Source organism: Macrosteles quadrilineatus, unplaced genomic scaffold (assembly GCF_028750875.1).
Source record: "Macrosteles quadrilineatus isolate MER2022 unplaced genomic scaffold, UCM_ALF_1.0 Scaffold_7__1_contigs__length_78375512, whole genome shotgun sequence".
NCBI classification, from domain to species: Eukaryota; Metazoa; Arthropoda; class Insecta; order Hemiptera; family Cicadellidae; genus Macrosteles; species Macrosteles quadrilineatus.
In genome coordinates, this window is record NW_026542600.1 from 259,540 (window position 1) to 274,299 (window position 14,760).

Below are 14,760 nucleotides of genomic sequence, written 5' to 3' on the forward strand. Positions count from 1 at the left end.
GGATACTACTGGTTATTGTTATATCATATTTTTTCAATTGATTCTAGATTTTGTTTATAAATCTGTTGTATACAAACATTTACTTATGGATTTTAATCAGAAACATTGATTAATTGCAGTAAACTAACATATTTATTTAGTAATTAAATCATAATACAGAGGGTAAGTGAATTCGCTGTGAAAACAAAGATTGTAAAATTGAGTAATAATTTTATAAAAGAAAATTTAAAAAAAACTACAAACATCTTGACTGGCTTCCTCACATTAACAAACTACAAAAAAACAGTATTTTTTCATTTTTCAGTAGTTTTTATATTCAGTATTTTTTTTTATCTCAAAAAGTCACTGACACTAAGATTCCATTAACTATCATTACATATATATTTTTCTTGTTTAATGCCAAGTTATTCTTGAACCTTGGGTAGCTGTATAGGATGCTTGTAAGGGGTCTTGGAACTGACATTTGATGAAAGGAAAGACACATAATTGGACCACTAATGAAGAAAATGTGTGTTGAAAAATTTTAATGAAAATTATGTGTGGAAATTTATTTGTTACATAATTGGAAGTCATATAATGGATTTAGAAGTATTTCAATTAACAGTATCTTATGTATCAGCAGAAAGTTCTGAGCATGAATTTATTATGTATGACAAAGGCTGTATTTAAATCTCTGGTCTAGAAAAAATAAAAATAATTATTTTTTTTTTGAAAAATATAAAAAATAGAAGTATAAACAGAACTCACCACCATCAGTTCATGCAACTGAAGTCAAACATTTTAATACACTGTGTAAGTTACCTCACAAATATTTGCGATTGCAAAAGATTCTTCAGCAACTTTCTCTCATGTCGCAATTTGAATAAAAATCCTATTATAGGATCACAATCACAATAGAAATAATCTTCTATTTTCACCCTCAAAACTAACTTTTATTGAGACAATAGGTATTTTAATTATTTTGTTACATCTCACTTTGGTTATTCTATTAAGCCAGAACTAATTTGCAGACATTTGTAATATTTAAATAATTTAATGATATGAGATATCAAACATTTTCCAGGCCTATATACACAGGAAGTTTGATAAGCCATTACTCAATTACAGTCTCAAATATTTGCTGCAGTGTGAGCATGTAGAATGTAAAACAATTTGTTATTGATATGTACTTATCCTCAAAATAACTGCCTCCACGCATTAGCCAAGTTAAACTAATTTTGTAGAAATATTGAATAAGAAAAATACCCCCGCCGCAGCAAACCTGAAGACTAAGCGAATTTCCATTTGCATAATTGGATTTTCACTAAGATGCCTCCTTAAAAATATCAAATTTATTCCATATTTAAATAGAATTAGTTTAACGAGTACTTAGGTTTGCTGCAACAGGGAGGGTAAAAAAGTGATTTTTGTTGTAAAATGTTAATAGTTTAAAGAAACGGGTGTATTTTCCAAATTTGATCAAAATATGTTCATAAACAAGCAAACAGTTGACTTATTCTCCATAATATGGGAATTTTAAATTTACAATTTTTTTGGAATTTTCTCCGTAACCATTAGGGGCATAATAACGCTTCAATATACTAAATTATTTGTTTTTTAAGCTCTACAAAATGGGTTGGAAAGAAATTATAAAATATTGTGTTTTTAGAGTCGAAAATGGGAAAACCCTATTTTTACCCCATAAAACCCCCCATAAACCCCCGTCCCATAGTCCAATCATTCTGGTTCGCAAACTAGTTAGAATAAATGTAGGTTTTGTAGCACTCAAGTGAAAACACACTTACAATAACATTATCACTCCTTACATCAACCAACAGCACTTTAGAAACTCCATTCAACTACGAATAGCATCCAAACTGAAAGAGTACCGGTATATAATGTGTGTCACAACTAGTTAGTTAATAAATATTAATAAATCAATAGTAATTTAGTAATATACCTACCAGACAATCAAAGCCATAGCATTTAAGTAGAAAACATTAGATTTTTTTCCTTTTATCCTCAGTAAATTAAATTTCTTTTTTTTATTAGGTAGAACACTTTCTTAATGTTAGTAAAATCTTTTAGATCATAAGTATCAGTACCTTAAGTAGAGTAGTCGCGATCGATTTTTACCGAATATTTAGGGAATATATCAGTGATAACAAAGACCAAAATAATTAAACATCAATCAAAACAATCTCCAAATTCACATCTCAGTCAACGTATCCTCAACCTTAAAATAAAGGAAACATCTAATAACACTTAAAACATAAATTTACGCTTATACTGTTACTCACAAAACGGTACATAAAAGATGGTAAGTAGTGATCGATTTCGATTGGACACTTCAATCATCATCAGACCCAATAGGCGAATGACAAGAATCCAAAGGACTCAAAGGGACGCCATTTTGATTCTTGTCGTTCGCCTATTAGGTCGGATGATGATTGGAGTGTCCAATCATAATCGATCACTACTTACCATCTTTTATGTATATTTACCGTTTTGTGAGTAACAGTATAAGCATAAATATATGTTTTAAGTGTTATAGGACGTTTCTTTTATTTACTTTATGTAAATTTATTAAAATGTACAATGCTGATCAAGAAGTTATTTAGTAATTCCCGCTCGCTTGATCAGCTGATTTCACTCTTGGTGTTTCTATAAAACGCTAACATCTGGTAAGCAAACAACATAACCTAAAAAAAGCAAACATAGAATAGAATCTGTTATTTTTAAAGACATCGGGTGCCATAGCCTAAATTATAGTTTATTTACAGCTAAAAAGTTAATCTGCGTGTTATGATAAGTTATGGTGATACTGATAGGAAAAATCTTGTGTGCACTACAAGCACTAACCATTGACCGCTCTCAAAATGTTCATCTACAGTTCTCAAGCGGCAATGACATACTTTGCGCACTTAATACACAAATTGTTGACAATATATTCAATACAGGTATATTGCTAAGAACAAGAACCTATAAATGGCAAAGTCATAGCTCATCCAACTTTAATTTAGATTCCATATTTTTGCTTCTTGGTAAATAAAGACATTTTAGTTCTGGAATAATATAATTGGTTGAGTAGACTCATACTTGATATAAAGATGGCTAGAATGGGGACAGATCTCTCACATGATTAAGTTAGGGGAGAGGGGAGTGTTATAAGGGAGCTGTCTGGGCCTCATTTTATTTACCATTTCCCCTGCAGACCTATCCAGTTGTGTACACTTCTACCTATGAGGTTTATGTATGAGGCATTTATCCTATGAGGTAAATTCAATTGACCAAGATTTTACGAGGGTGAACTCGGATTTGATGAATTGATATGCATGATGAATTCACTCACTGATGTGAGTGGTCCATGAAACATTGTTTCAAATTAAACGGAGAATAACACACTGTACTTTACATTACTCCACCTAATATTGTCCAAAGAATCATCGATCATGATGTGAAAGTAAAACTTGATGACGTAGACTTAAAGATGAGCAACATTGCCAGGATTTTGGGCATAATTATCAGCGATCTTAGTTTCACTGATTACATCACTAAAATTTCTTAGCTGGCTTTGCGTAGAATTCGGGGTCTGTACAAATAACAAATTACCATATTGGAGACAGTAAAGTTAAGATTGGTTTAGTCAGTAATTTATTTTGTATTCCCTTCCCTGCTTATGGAAACCTCATCACCATTGATAATGTAGACAGGCAAAGACTTCAGAACAATGCAGTGAGGTTTGCTTTAATTGTATAACGGTATTTGACATGGGTTATCCTGTATGTAGTCTGTATGTTTAGGAATAAAAGGTATTTCTGTTTTTCATCCCTTTTTCAAGAACCTGTGTCGGGACATAAAAACTCAGTTTATTATTAATCGGAAATTGATTTTCGACACTTAACTACATTTTGTTACGAGAGAGTTTGAGTATGGCATATCTATACCTTGATGACAAATGCGGGGAGTAAAAATTAGTATATAGTCGTGACTGAGAATTCCCCAGTTTTTCATCCCTTTTGCTCTTATTATAGACTGCCCTACTCTCTTCGGTTCGGCACACATCACACGGAATGCTGACACCTCTTGTCAGTAGAACAATCAGGCCATGCTACGACCAAACCATCGAACGTGATGTAGCAAATGTACCAAATATTTTTTGACACTAAACAAAAACCCAATCGAATTCCAACACAATGCTGGCTAGTGGAATTGTATCACGTTTCTCTTCCCAATCGCCAATTGTGCAAATAGCTTACAGTAAACCTTCATTGATCAAGACTAGTTAAGTTCCATGTTGTCTGTACAGTAGAGTCCCGTTAGTCCGAAATGGTTGGGACCGGGCCCATTTCGGATTACCGAATATTTCGGATTAAATGTTTATTTTATTTTATTTTATTTTTTAGTCTTACTTCTTACTACTTTTTTTCGGACGCAGGCACGAGCCTGGGATTGTTTTTCACATTACTTAAGGCTAGACCTATTGGCTGCAGCATTATCACTTAATAAAATCCATTTGTGATTTGGCGGACGAAAATGTAAAATGTTACAGTAATAACAAAAATGGTGAAATATTTACTAAAATACTCTACAAAAAAGTCTATCTCGCCCGGCCGCTACAGAATACTTTGACGAGGTACAGCTAACTGTGTCAAAAGTAAAAAAAAATTCAAAAAAATTTTTTTTAATAAAAAATATATTTTTTGGTTTCAGATTAAGCGGACTTTTGGATTACCGAAGTTCGGATTATCGGGACTCCACTGTATTAAATAAAATATTCTTAATATGAAGAAAAAGACACACACACACACAAGAGATGGTTACAACTGCTGAGAAACGGTTATCCAGATTAAGCAAAGTCCCATTTTAATGACGGTTTACTGTACTAATTTTGGCTGATTTCAATACAAAAAACAATTAATACACAAATTTTGGTTGTGTTGCTAGCCTAGTGGTTAGCGTCTCGGAATTCGGTGCGGGAGGGACGGGTTCAATCCCCGGCACATCCACTAAAACATTTATCTCTCGTAACTCTCGTGAAATGCCACTGGCGTAAAAAAAAAAAAAAAATACAATAACATTTTCAACAAATCTTACCTTAGCTTCTAGTTTGCTGATTTCTAGTTGGAACATTGACTTTTCTTGTTCAAGCTTCTCAAACTTGGTTTTAAGGTTCTCAAGCTCTTCCTAAAAAGCAAAAAATACATTATTAAGGAGTTATTTACATGTAGGGATGGACAGGTCTCGAAATTTTCTAGAAGTTTTAAATTTTGTTCTAGATTTTATTTTTATTAAGATTATAAAAAAAAAAAAACAGTAAAAAACGCCTGCAAAAAGTAAGTGCATTAACCGCAATACAGGAGCGTGTTGTTGTTGCGTTTCCTTTGCAAGGGCGTTCTTATTTTATTAATTCTTTACATGTAACCAATGTAAACCAATGTTTACATAAAACCAAACCAATGTAATCAATGTTTATGTGCTTTAATTGTTTTATAATTTTTTGTTTTGACATCGCAAATGATGAGAAGTTTTGTTAAGTGTAAGTAGTGTGAGACATGTTTCACTACTGTAAACATAGCCAAAACAAGTCACTCCAAATTCATTCTAAATTAACAGAAGACTGAATAAATTTTACTTGATAGTAAGACTGATAAATTTGATATTTTTCAAAGTTGATCTATATCCTAATTGATATCACCATGTAACCTATGCGTAAGAGTTATTTTTAGTAAGTTAGACCTAATTATAACATTTGTTTTTTTTTACTGATGATTTTTAGGCTAATAAAAGATTTGAAATATTCTTGCCTATTATTATTATTACTGTATTTGACCAGTTATTTGTCATAAATCAATAGGTATAAAAGGGAAATCCAGTCTCGATCTCGTCTTAAAATCTTATGAGAAATAACAAATCCTGTCTTGTCTCGAACTAAAAATCCAATCTCGTCCATCCCTATTTAAATGTTTATTTAGATTTTATGAGAACCAAAGCAGCATAACACATAAATCCCTGCTGCAGCAAACCTGTAGACCAAACAATATCTATTTATTTACAAATTATTTACACTGACTCAATCTTACGATGGGGAAATGGGTTTTGTACCCAAAACTTTTTTATTTTTACTTAACATTTACAAATCCTATATTTCCTCTTCTAAACGTTTAAAAATATTAGACATTTCCATATTTTGTCCATGTTTTCTGTTTTTTCATTCATTTCTTTAGTGCATTACTGTAGGATTGGATAATCAGAGTTCCAGTAATCACAAATCATTAATCAATAAACAGTTAGGCCTACTAAAGAAATAACTATATTTTAATTTTAATTTTTTATTTTTGTATTTATTTTTATTTCTATTTTATTTTTACTCTCAATACTTGTAAAAGTTAGTTTTTTAAGTACTTAAGTTTGTAGTTCAATGTAAATTTTTATATTTATCTACAGATTATTTTACTTTGACCTATAACACACAAGAGCATTATCAGTAGAAAAAAGACAAACAGTACACAAAGATCCAGAGCAAACATAATAAAAAACTTAACCAAAAGGTATTTTTACAATTCTGTCAACTTCTACATCAAGAAAACCTCCTGATGAGTCATTTCGAAGAAGTTTGGACTATCCGATGTCCGAACCAGCTGACTTCGGACAAGTCGGAACCAATAGTAACACTAATCTACAAATTAACGACACTACAACACTTACAGTTTTTGAGCGAAGTTCCTCCTCAGTTCGGTGAACGTTGAGTAACGGCATGACCCTAACCAGCAACCTCCACCACGGCCAGTCTCTAACACTGAGAAACTTGCGTACATTCCGCTGTATACATCTGACTGCCAGCTGTTCAACCTGCAGACACAAGTTGAGTTAGGTGACTGGGTGAAAGGTTGTTTGAGACACAAAATATAGTACTATATAAGCAAATTGACAACTTAGCCCTTGATTGACCCTTCAGGGACGTCTTAGATTTAAAACACGATCGGTGACACAACAAGATTGTCCAAGTATTAAAACATTAGGCTAAAAATTTAATTTTATACACAAAAGGTATAAAAACCATGTATAACCAATAGAAGAGTAACATACATTAATCAATAAAAAAACTTACTTGACATATTTATAAAAAAAATATATCGAAAAAGGGTGAAATGATGTTTAGTCGGTTCCTAGAAAGAGGTGTGTAAGGTACGTTGTTCTTTAAGCTGCCAGCGAGCAATAAAGCATTTTTTCTATAAAAATGCGTCCGGAAGAGAAGTCTATTTTGAAACCCATTAAGGGTTAAAGATGTAATCAACAACTTGGTGTCTAGACTGTTGATTTATTTCTTCGCCAGCGTAGTGAGCTTGTGGGTATACATGCCGATGTTGTGAACAAGCAGACAATTTCTAAGGGTAGATTTCACAAAGTATAAGTATCTCAATTTCATGCTCAACTTTTTAAAACCAATGAATAATCAAATGACTTTAAAATATTTACGCCTTTTTCAAGGTCTCCAAAAATGATTCTTACAATATCATAGATGTTTACTTATGAGCCTTCAATAAGATAAGTTCCAAATTACAAGGTTGCAGCATTATAGCTGGCATAGCTTTCTTCAACTTATTCCATGATATATTTGTACAAATTTCATGATGAAAGAAACTCTACTTTGGATTAAAACGTTTGCTGCTAAGGGCTAGATGAAAAAGGTCGCGACGGCGTCAGGAGCTGAACTAGCGCTTGCCGCTGCATAACATCGCCGCTGATACACTGAATTACAGTAAAAACAACAGTAGTTATACTGGACAGCAATGTTCTGTGGATAGCAATAAAACTGGTTTTGGACATAGTACTAAGCGATTCTGATAAATAGCAGCACTACCCAGGTTGCAGTTGGTAAAGTAGTGTCACTATCTAGCAGGAAAGAGCCCTGTTCAAAACGACACTGGTGGTGATTTTGGAAAACTATATTTTTTATTGTCAGAAAAGTACGTCCCCACGAACTGCAAAGAAATATAGGACGCTCGTAACGAGCCTGCTGATCCATGGAAACGTTAAACAACAATGAACGTTGACGTACCGGAACGTTCCTAGCTCCTGACGCCGAGGCCCCGCTGACGTTCCGGAACGTCCGAAGCAGCGAATGTGTTAAGAAACTCCTCACAATGGGCTACCGTATTATATATTTAAACTTACACTTTAATGAATCACGGATTCTCAAATGCAAACATAACGATAACTAAGACTTACCTTGCGTTTGGCAAATCTCTTCCTGGCCAAGTAGCCGCGGCAGTGGGCCTGGAAGTGGACGACTCTTCCTGCGAGTTTCTCATCTCGTTGGGACTCCAGCCGTGGCAAAACACCCGCTCTGAAGAATATCTGCAACAAAGGCAAGCCCGTAAACAACCAGAAAACACCCCTTCTTCATTTCACGTTCATTTTTGGTAATGGTAAGATGGAAAGATCTTAAAAGGTTCTACCCGGAGAACTGTAGAGTAGTCTAAAAAAGTAACAACAATCCTGAAAGTAAACACCAAGTAAATATTGAGGGTAGGAGAAGACAAAGTACCTCCATGTGGTGGCTCAAGAAAAGCTGAAGAGTTTAAGCTCATCTCGTACTTAAACTCATCATTTTCATATCAAATCAAGCTCGTACATTTTTGTGAAAGGGACTTCTTAAAAGTCTAAGTTAAAGAGAGAGACAAATTACATTTCCTGTTCAACCTACACTTAGAAGTCAGGACAATATATCAATATTATGTTTGTGCAATTTTACTGTGAATTTACATACAATTATAATTTCCCTGGACATTATTTTCATAAAGACGTGTATGTTACAGCTAAAAGACTATTAACTAATAAACATGTAAATCTAACACTAATCTTATTTCAAATAATTATTAAATAGTTCTTATTTTGTAAATCCATTTTTATATTTTACAAGTTTTTGGGTTCTATCAAAAGATGTATAATAACTTGTCTTTGATGAATAAAAAACAAAGACTATTAGTTATTAATTAAAAAAATCAAAACTATAATCTTCAATCGAGCAGGTACAAGAGATGAAGTAAGACGAGAAGAAGCCAGCGTAAGCAGTTGTCATAGAAACACTGAACGTGCATATCACGACAAGGCTCAGATTTTGTCTACACCACTTCCTTCAGTAAAACTTAGTATCACTTGTCTGTGAAATATGTCTATTTATCTGTCTGTAAATAAGATATGTTTCCAAACCATTTTTGGTGCTATAAAGCAATTGATCATAGAAAGAACGCCGCTGGTTTAGTATTTTTCCTACAACCATCAAAATCTTCCCTTCGGTTAAATTTCCAACACAATTTGAAAATGGTTCTCCAAAACTGAACGGTTGTGCAGAACTTTACCACAATTCATAGAAGATTATTTAAAAAACTTTGAGAGAAAAACATTCCAACATTTGTAGAAGATAATTGGCGCAAAGACAAAGGTATTATGAAAATTGTACCCTTAACAATATTATATTATAAGTTTTAAGTACAGTAATAATATTTTATCCCAAGCACTAATTAAAGTGTTACTACAGCTAGAAATAAATATATCGTGACTTTTATATAGCAATTAATTTACAAAACATGATCAATTACCTTCGCATTACACGCTTCCAAGCGCTACAAACAGATAAAATTAATTAATTTAAAATTCTAGAAAGTTTACTTTCTCCTCTGCAGTTTCTTATAAGGGATTCTTTGTTGATTTGTTTCTGACGAAACATTTAATTTAGATGATATTATTTTTCGACAACAAAAATACAAATTTTGATGAAAATTTTTAACGAATTTATTGTTATTGGTAATTATGTTAAAATGGTACGTCATAAAGCAATTAAAAATATAATAATCGTAGATGGTCAAAAGTGAATATTTAATAATGGATTATTCAAAACTTGGTTTGCAAAAACGAGTATTATTAACTTGTCAAAGGATTATAACAGTTGATGAGCATTCTTAAGTTCCAAATGTTTTTAAATGTAAAAGGAGAAAGATATATAATTAAACTTTCCCTTCAGGGAGTTTGAAGTCCTACTGTTAAACTCTCTAATTATACAGGATGAAAGCATGCGAGATTAAATGAATGCATCAGCAATGTTAGTTTACTAGGAGTTTTTCAGTTAGTCAGCTAGTAAGTAATGTTTTAGTGCCAATAATGAGAATTGTGTCATTAGAATTCCTTTTGAGAAAAAAAATAGTATTCTCTTTTGTTTTATTTCCATCAAAGCTTAACCCTTTGCGGTCGAATGGTGAGTATAGGTCGCCATCCGCCATTTTGCCGACTGCTCAAAAATGGCATGCTATAAGGCAAAAAAAAAAAAAAAATTATATCAAACATTAAAAAAAGTTAATTTTTGCGGTCGAATGGTGAGTATAGTTCACCGGGTGCCATTTTTCAGACTGCTCGAATAGCAAACTATACTCGCAATAAAATGGAGAAAAAATTCGACCTCAAAGGGTCAAAGCATTTTAAAGCTTTGTATTTGTCGGAAAACCTTGTTATACATACTGAAAATTATTGTATGACTTTTAGAGAATGGAGATCTCCTAATGGACTCGGCCGAAGAAGGGCTCTATACCATCAGGATATGGTACGATCATTAGCAAATCACCAATAGTGATAGAATTGAACCCCTAGGATAAAATTAACACGTTATAACATATACCAAAGATGTTCCAGGCGCTTTGTTTTTACAGGTCAATATCGCCATAGCAACCCTTAACTTAACGAACTACCCTTATCCGATATAGCGTAGTTTTTCCCTACATTTTGAAAACCTCATTTTACTAAATGTAAAATTTGCAGACGTTTATTGTCTAGTAACAGTAATAGCCAATTTGCTATTTGCCAATGTTCTGATAGCAAAAGTCTCGAGTATCGAATTAAAACACAAAATTGTATTGAATTTTAGCTTCCTGATTGCATTTAAAAATATAAATTGGTGCAAAGACCTGAATTTATACAATTCATCATGAATCTGCACTAATTTATATTAAAACATAAAGAAAATAACCACTTTCAAAAATTGGTAGCGATTTCAAATATATAAAACTTACTGCAATTAGCATGAAAACTTTGGAATTAACTAAATTTTGACCATGTTTCAACAAAATTTTGTTTTTTAAAACACCCCAGTATAACAGATATTTAGGTTGAACCCTTGATACATGCTGAACTGAAGTTCAACAGAATACAAACTGAATTCTCGGTCTTTGCGTGAGAGTCGAATCAAGTCTGTATTTACACTATTTTTTAGTAATTTCATCCAGTCTATGAGATGCAACTTCAGTAGTGAAGCTGAGACCAGAATACAAATTTTATCCACAGCTGAGAAGCGACATAGCTTAACAGCAATATGTAGAGGTACAACAATATTGTCCATAGACACTGCCTCTTCAATATTTAGAAACCCCTGGTCTATGAACCAGGAGAACAAAGACTTCGGAATGAAGCATTGATTATAAATCAGCAATTTTTCAAGCCATATTTAGAATTTTACATTTCTGCTGCCATTATTATGTATAACTTAGATAGGTGCCTGCCACAAACCGCCATGGAATTAGTAGCGCTAGAAATATTTATATTTGTTAAAAAGAAAAAAAGAGAAAAAAATGTAAATTTTGTTAGTTAAATTTTTGTGAATCAATTGGACCTCGCCGACAATTTTTGCAAACTTGGCGAGGCCAAGATTTTGTATTATCACAAATAAATATATTTGAATTTGAATTATCTAAAAAATCTTAATAATTTGATATTTTACTTCTAAGCGATTGTAGATAGTTAAAACTTACTGCAATTAGCATAAAAACTTTAGAATTGAATGAATATAATAAGAAGCTTGATACTGGTAGTTTATAGCTAAACTATGTTGTGATAATTGAAAACTATTGAAATGCCTAAACGTAACAACAAAGTGCATTCATACCTCGCATTCAGTTCTAAAACGGCGGTCAGAGATTTGTTTACCACTGCTGACGCAGAAAGCTGTGAACAGAAGACAATTCTTGTCTATCCTCCGCCCCAGACAGTCCAGTACTTTAGGTAGAGAAGTTGAACTCAAAGTTACAATTGACGCTTTATCGTTACCAAACAAACATTCACCCTGTTTCGCCCTAATTTTACCATTAGGTACTAGGTAACTGGAGACCACGGGCATGTGTTCATGCTGTATCCTACCCAGCATCACTCGGTGAGTCACTATCCATGCACTATCAGCAGCGTTAGTCGTGTCAGCTATGTTATTGTTTACACCATTATCTTTACACATTACCCTAGGCAATGCTGAATGCCGCTGCGTTTTCCTAGGAGACATATCCAACGTCTTATTCTCACTTTTTTTCACACTCACTTTATCCTCGTCTATTTTGCAACACATTTTCGTCCTGTTCACCACCGTAGGTTTCACCAAAGTTTTGTCGTTTTTCAAGATGACTTTTACATCGTTAGTTTTCGCCGGTCGAACGCCGTTATCAAACACCCGTTTTTTATCACTCGCGGTCACACTTTTAGCTGGTATCAGTTTATCGACAATTTTCGTAGTCTTTTGTTTCTCGCGAGGATCCGCCTTCGGTAGTTTTTCCTCGGGAGTTTTGACGGTGTTCGGTTCGTCCAGTCGCAGCTCGACTCCCGCGGGTTTCCGAGACTTGGGCTGCGGGATCTTGGAGATCTTGGGCGCGGGCATGGCCGCTTGTAGAGCGAGAGCGGTGACGAAGACTACTGCCACTCCGACTACCAGTAGTAGTAGCAGAGTCGGCACCATGACGGCATGGCGGACGGCGCGGCACTAGCGAGCCTGTAGGCCGCGAACTGCCTACGCACGTACCTCGCCCGTCGGCCCACACACACACGTCCCAACGTCCATTTTATTGATCTTAAACACGAGTACGATGAAAACCTTGTTCCGATCACACTAATTTCCACATTTTTTCACATCCCGCATTACCATAATAGATTACAAGGAAATAACACAACATCTAAAATAGGTTAAAATCTAACTCGTTTGCCTAAAATCTACTATTAATGGCCTATCTAGCTATCTTGAAAACTACTACAATTAAATAAAATAACTTTCTTTTAGGCGCACTTAGGGCACATAAGCCTTAATAATAGTTAATTTTTAAGAGCAGTTCAAACAAATCCTTTTAAAATAGCATCGTTGTAATAGCATCACAAACTAAAGGGCTCCATCCGATCTAAGATGAAATTACAGCGTAAACAATCAAACGTAAACATTATAACAAGAACATAAGCTTGCTGTACTGTGACGCGTTCTTTGTTGTGCATACGGCGCCTATTATTACAACATTTGAATCGCGTCGTACACCGCAAGCCGAATATTTTTCAATTGGCGAGTTATTATTTAGTTTTGTAAACTAACGTGGCCTTCCCGAAGTTTCATCAGTGGGCCAAACATCATAGCAACATCATCCTAGCAAATACGGGGAAAAACTTAAGTATATTTTCGTGTTAAGATAAGAATGTCCACACCTACAAGTGAGTCCGAGAATCGCCGCTCGGCATTCTGTAGTGATCCGCTCAACGCTCAAGCACAAGGATATTCGATTCACTCTAATCCCAGTTATCCCTCAGTTTGTATTTTATAACCCGCCAGTAATGTTCATAATCCCCCTAAATCCCACAGTTTGTTATAAAAAACAAATTAAACATCGCCCAACGATCATTTATTAACTGTCCTATTCGATGATTATAAACTATACACAAAACATGTAATCGGAAATCTCCCAAAACAGGATTTGATATGTTACTAATCGTTCCACGTAATCCTGAAATCCCTATACATCCCACAGAAGCCAAAAATATTCCGTATTTTGAATAATATCCCAAACAAGGAAACACACAAAACACTAAAAAATAGCGTTTATTCTTTCTGTGTATAATTGAAGTCATAGTGTATTTTAGAGAAATTCATAAGTGTTTCAAAAGGACAGCGGATAGTGAACCAGTATGTCAATTTCCTCGATTCCAAACAAAACAGCGTTCCCATACAAAGTGGCAACGAGTACAAAATATCCTACAATCAGTGTCTAAGTAACATTTGAACGTGGAGTGGACCAGTGAACGTCAACACTACAGTGTAGAGTGTGTGCAGATGTCGCCGGGTCGCCGACACACGGACACACCCACACTCACGGGCTTGTAGTAATGTATACCTGCACTGGACTACGACTACGGACCTATCACATACACTCACACCCAACACCAGCTGTGGGCGACAAGGCTGTCTACAGCGGCCAGTGAGGTAGATTCATTCACAATCATCACAAAACTAGTCCAGTCAGTTAAATGATGCCTACAGTAAATATCAGTGGATCCATTCACAAGGCTCTACTTCGTCAGTCTAGTCAGTTAAATGATGCCTACAGTAAACATCGCTGGATTCATTTACAAGGTTCTACTTCGTCAGTCCCGTCATTTAAATTATCCCTACAGTAAATATCAGTGGATCCATTCACAAGGCTCTACTTCGTCAGTCTAGTCAGTTAAATGATGCCTACAGTAAACATCGCTGGATTCATTTACAAGGTTCTACTTCGTCAGTCCCGTCATTTAAATTATCCCTACAGTAAATATCAGTGGATCCATTCACAAGGCTCTACTTCGTCAGTCTAGTCAGTTAAATGATGCCTACAGTAAACATCGCTGGATTCATTTACAAGGTTCTACTTCGTCAGTCCCGTCATTTAAATTATCCCTACAGTAAATATCAGTGGATCCATTCACAAGGCTCTACTTCGTCAGTCTAGTCAGTTA

The 14,760-nt window shown here is 34.4% G+C and overlaps 1 protein-coding gene across 1 annotated transcript in view; it reads right to left on the minus strand.

Moving 5' to 3' along the window:
* Nucleotides 1-14,760, minus strand: part of LOC128999125 (unconventional myosin-XVIIIa-like) — an 83,195-nt gene that overhangs the window by 27,338 nt on the left and 41,097 nt on the right. Inside the window, exons 19-21 of the mRNA XM_054425486.1 lie at nucleotides 8,212-8,340; nucleotides 6,688-6,831; nucleotides 5,077-5,166 (exon numbers count right to left, since the gene is read on the minus strand). Coding sequence (XP_054281461.1) covers nucleotides 5,077-5,166; nucleotides 6,688-6,831; nucleotides 8,212-8,340 — 363 coding nt within the window. The remainder of the gene's footprint in view (nucleotides 1-5,076; nucleotides 5,167-6,687; nucleotides 6,832-8,211; nucleotides 8,341-14,760) is intronic.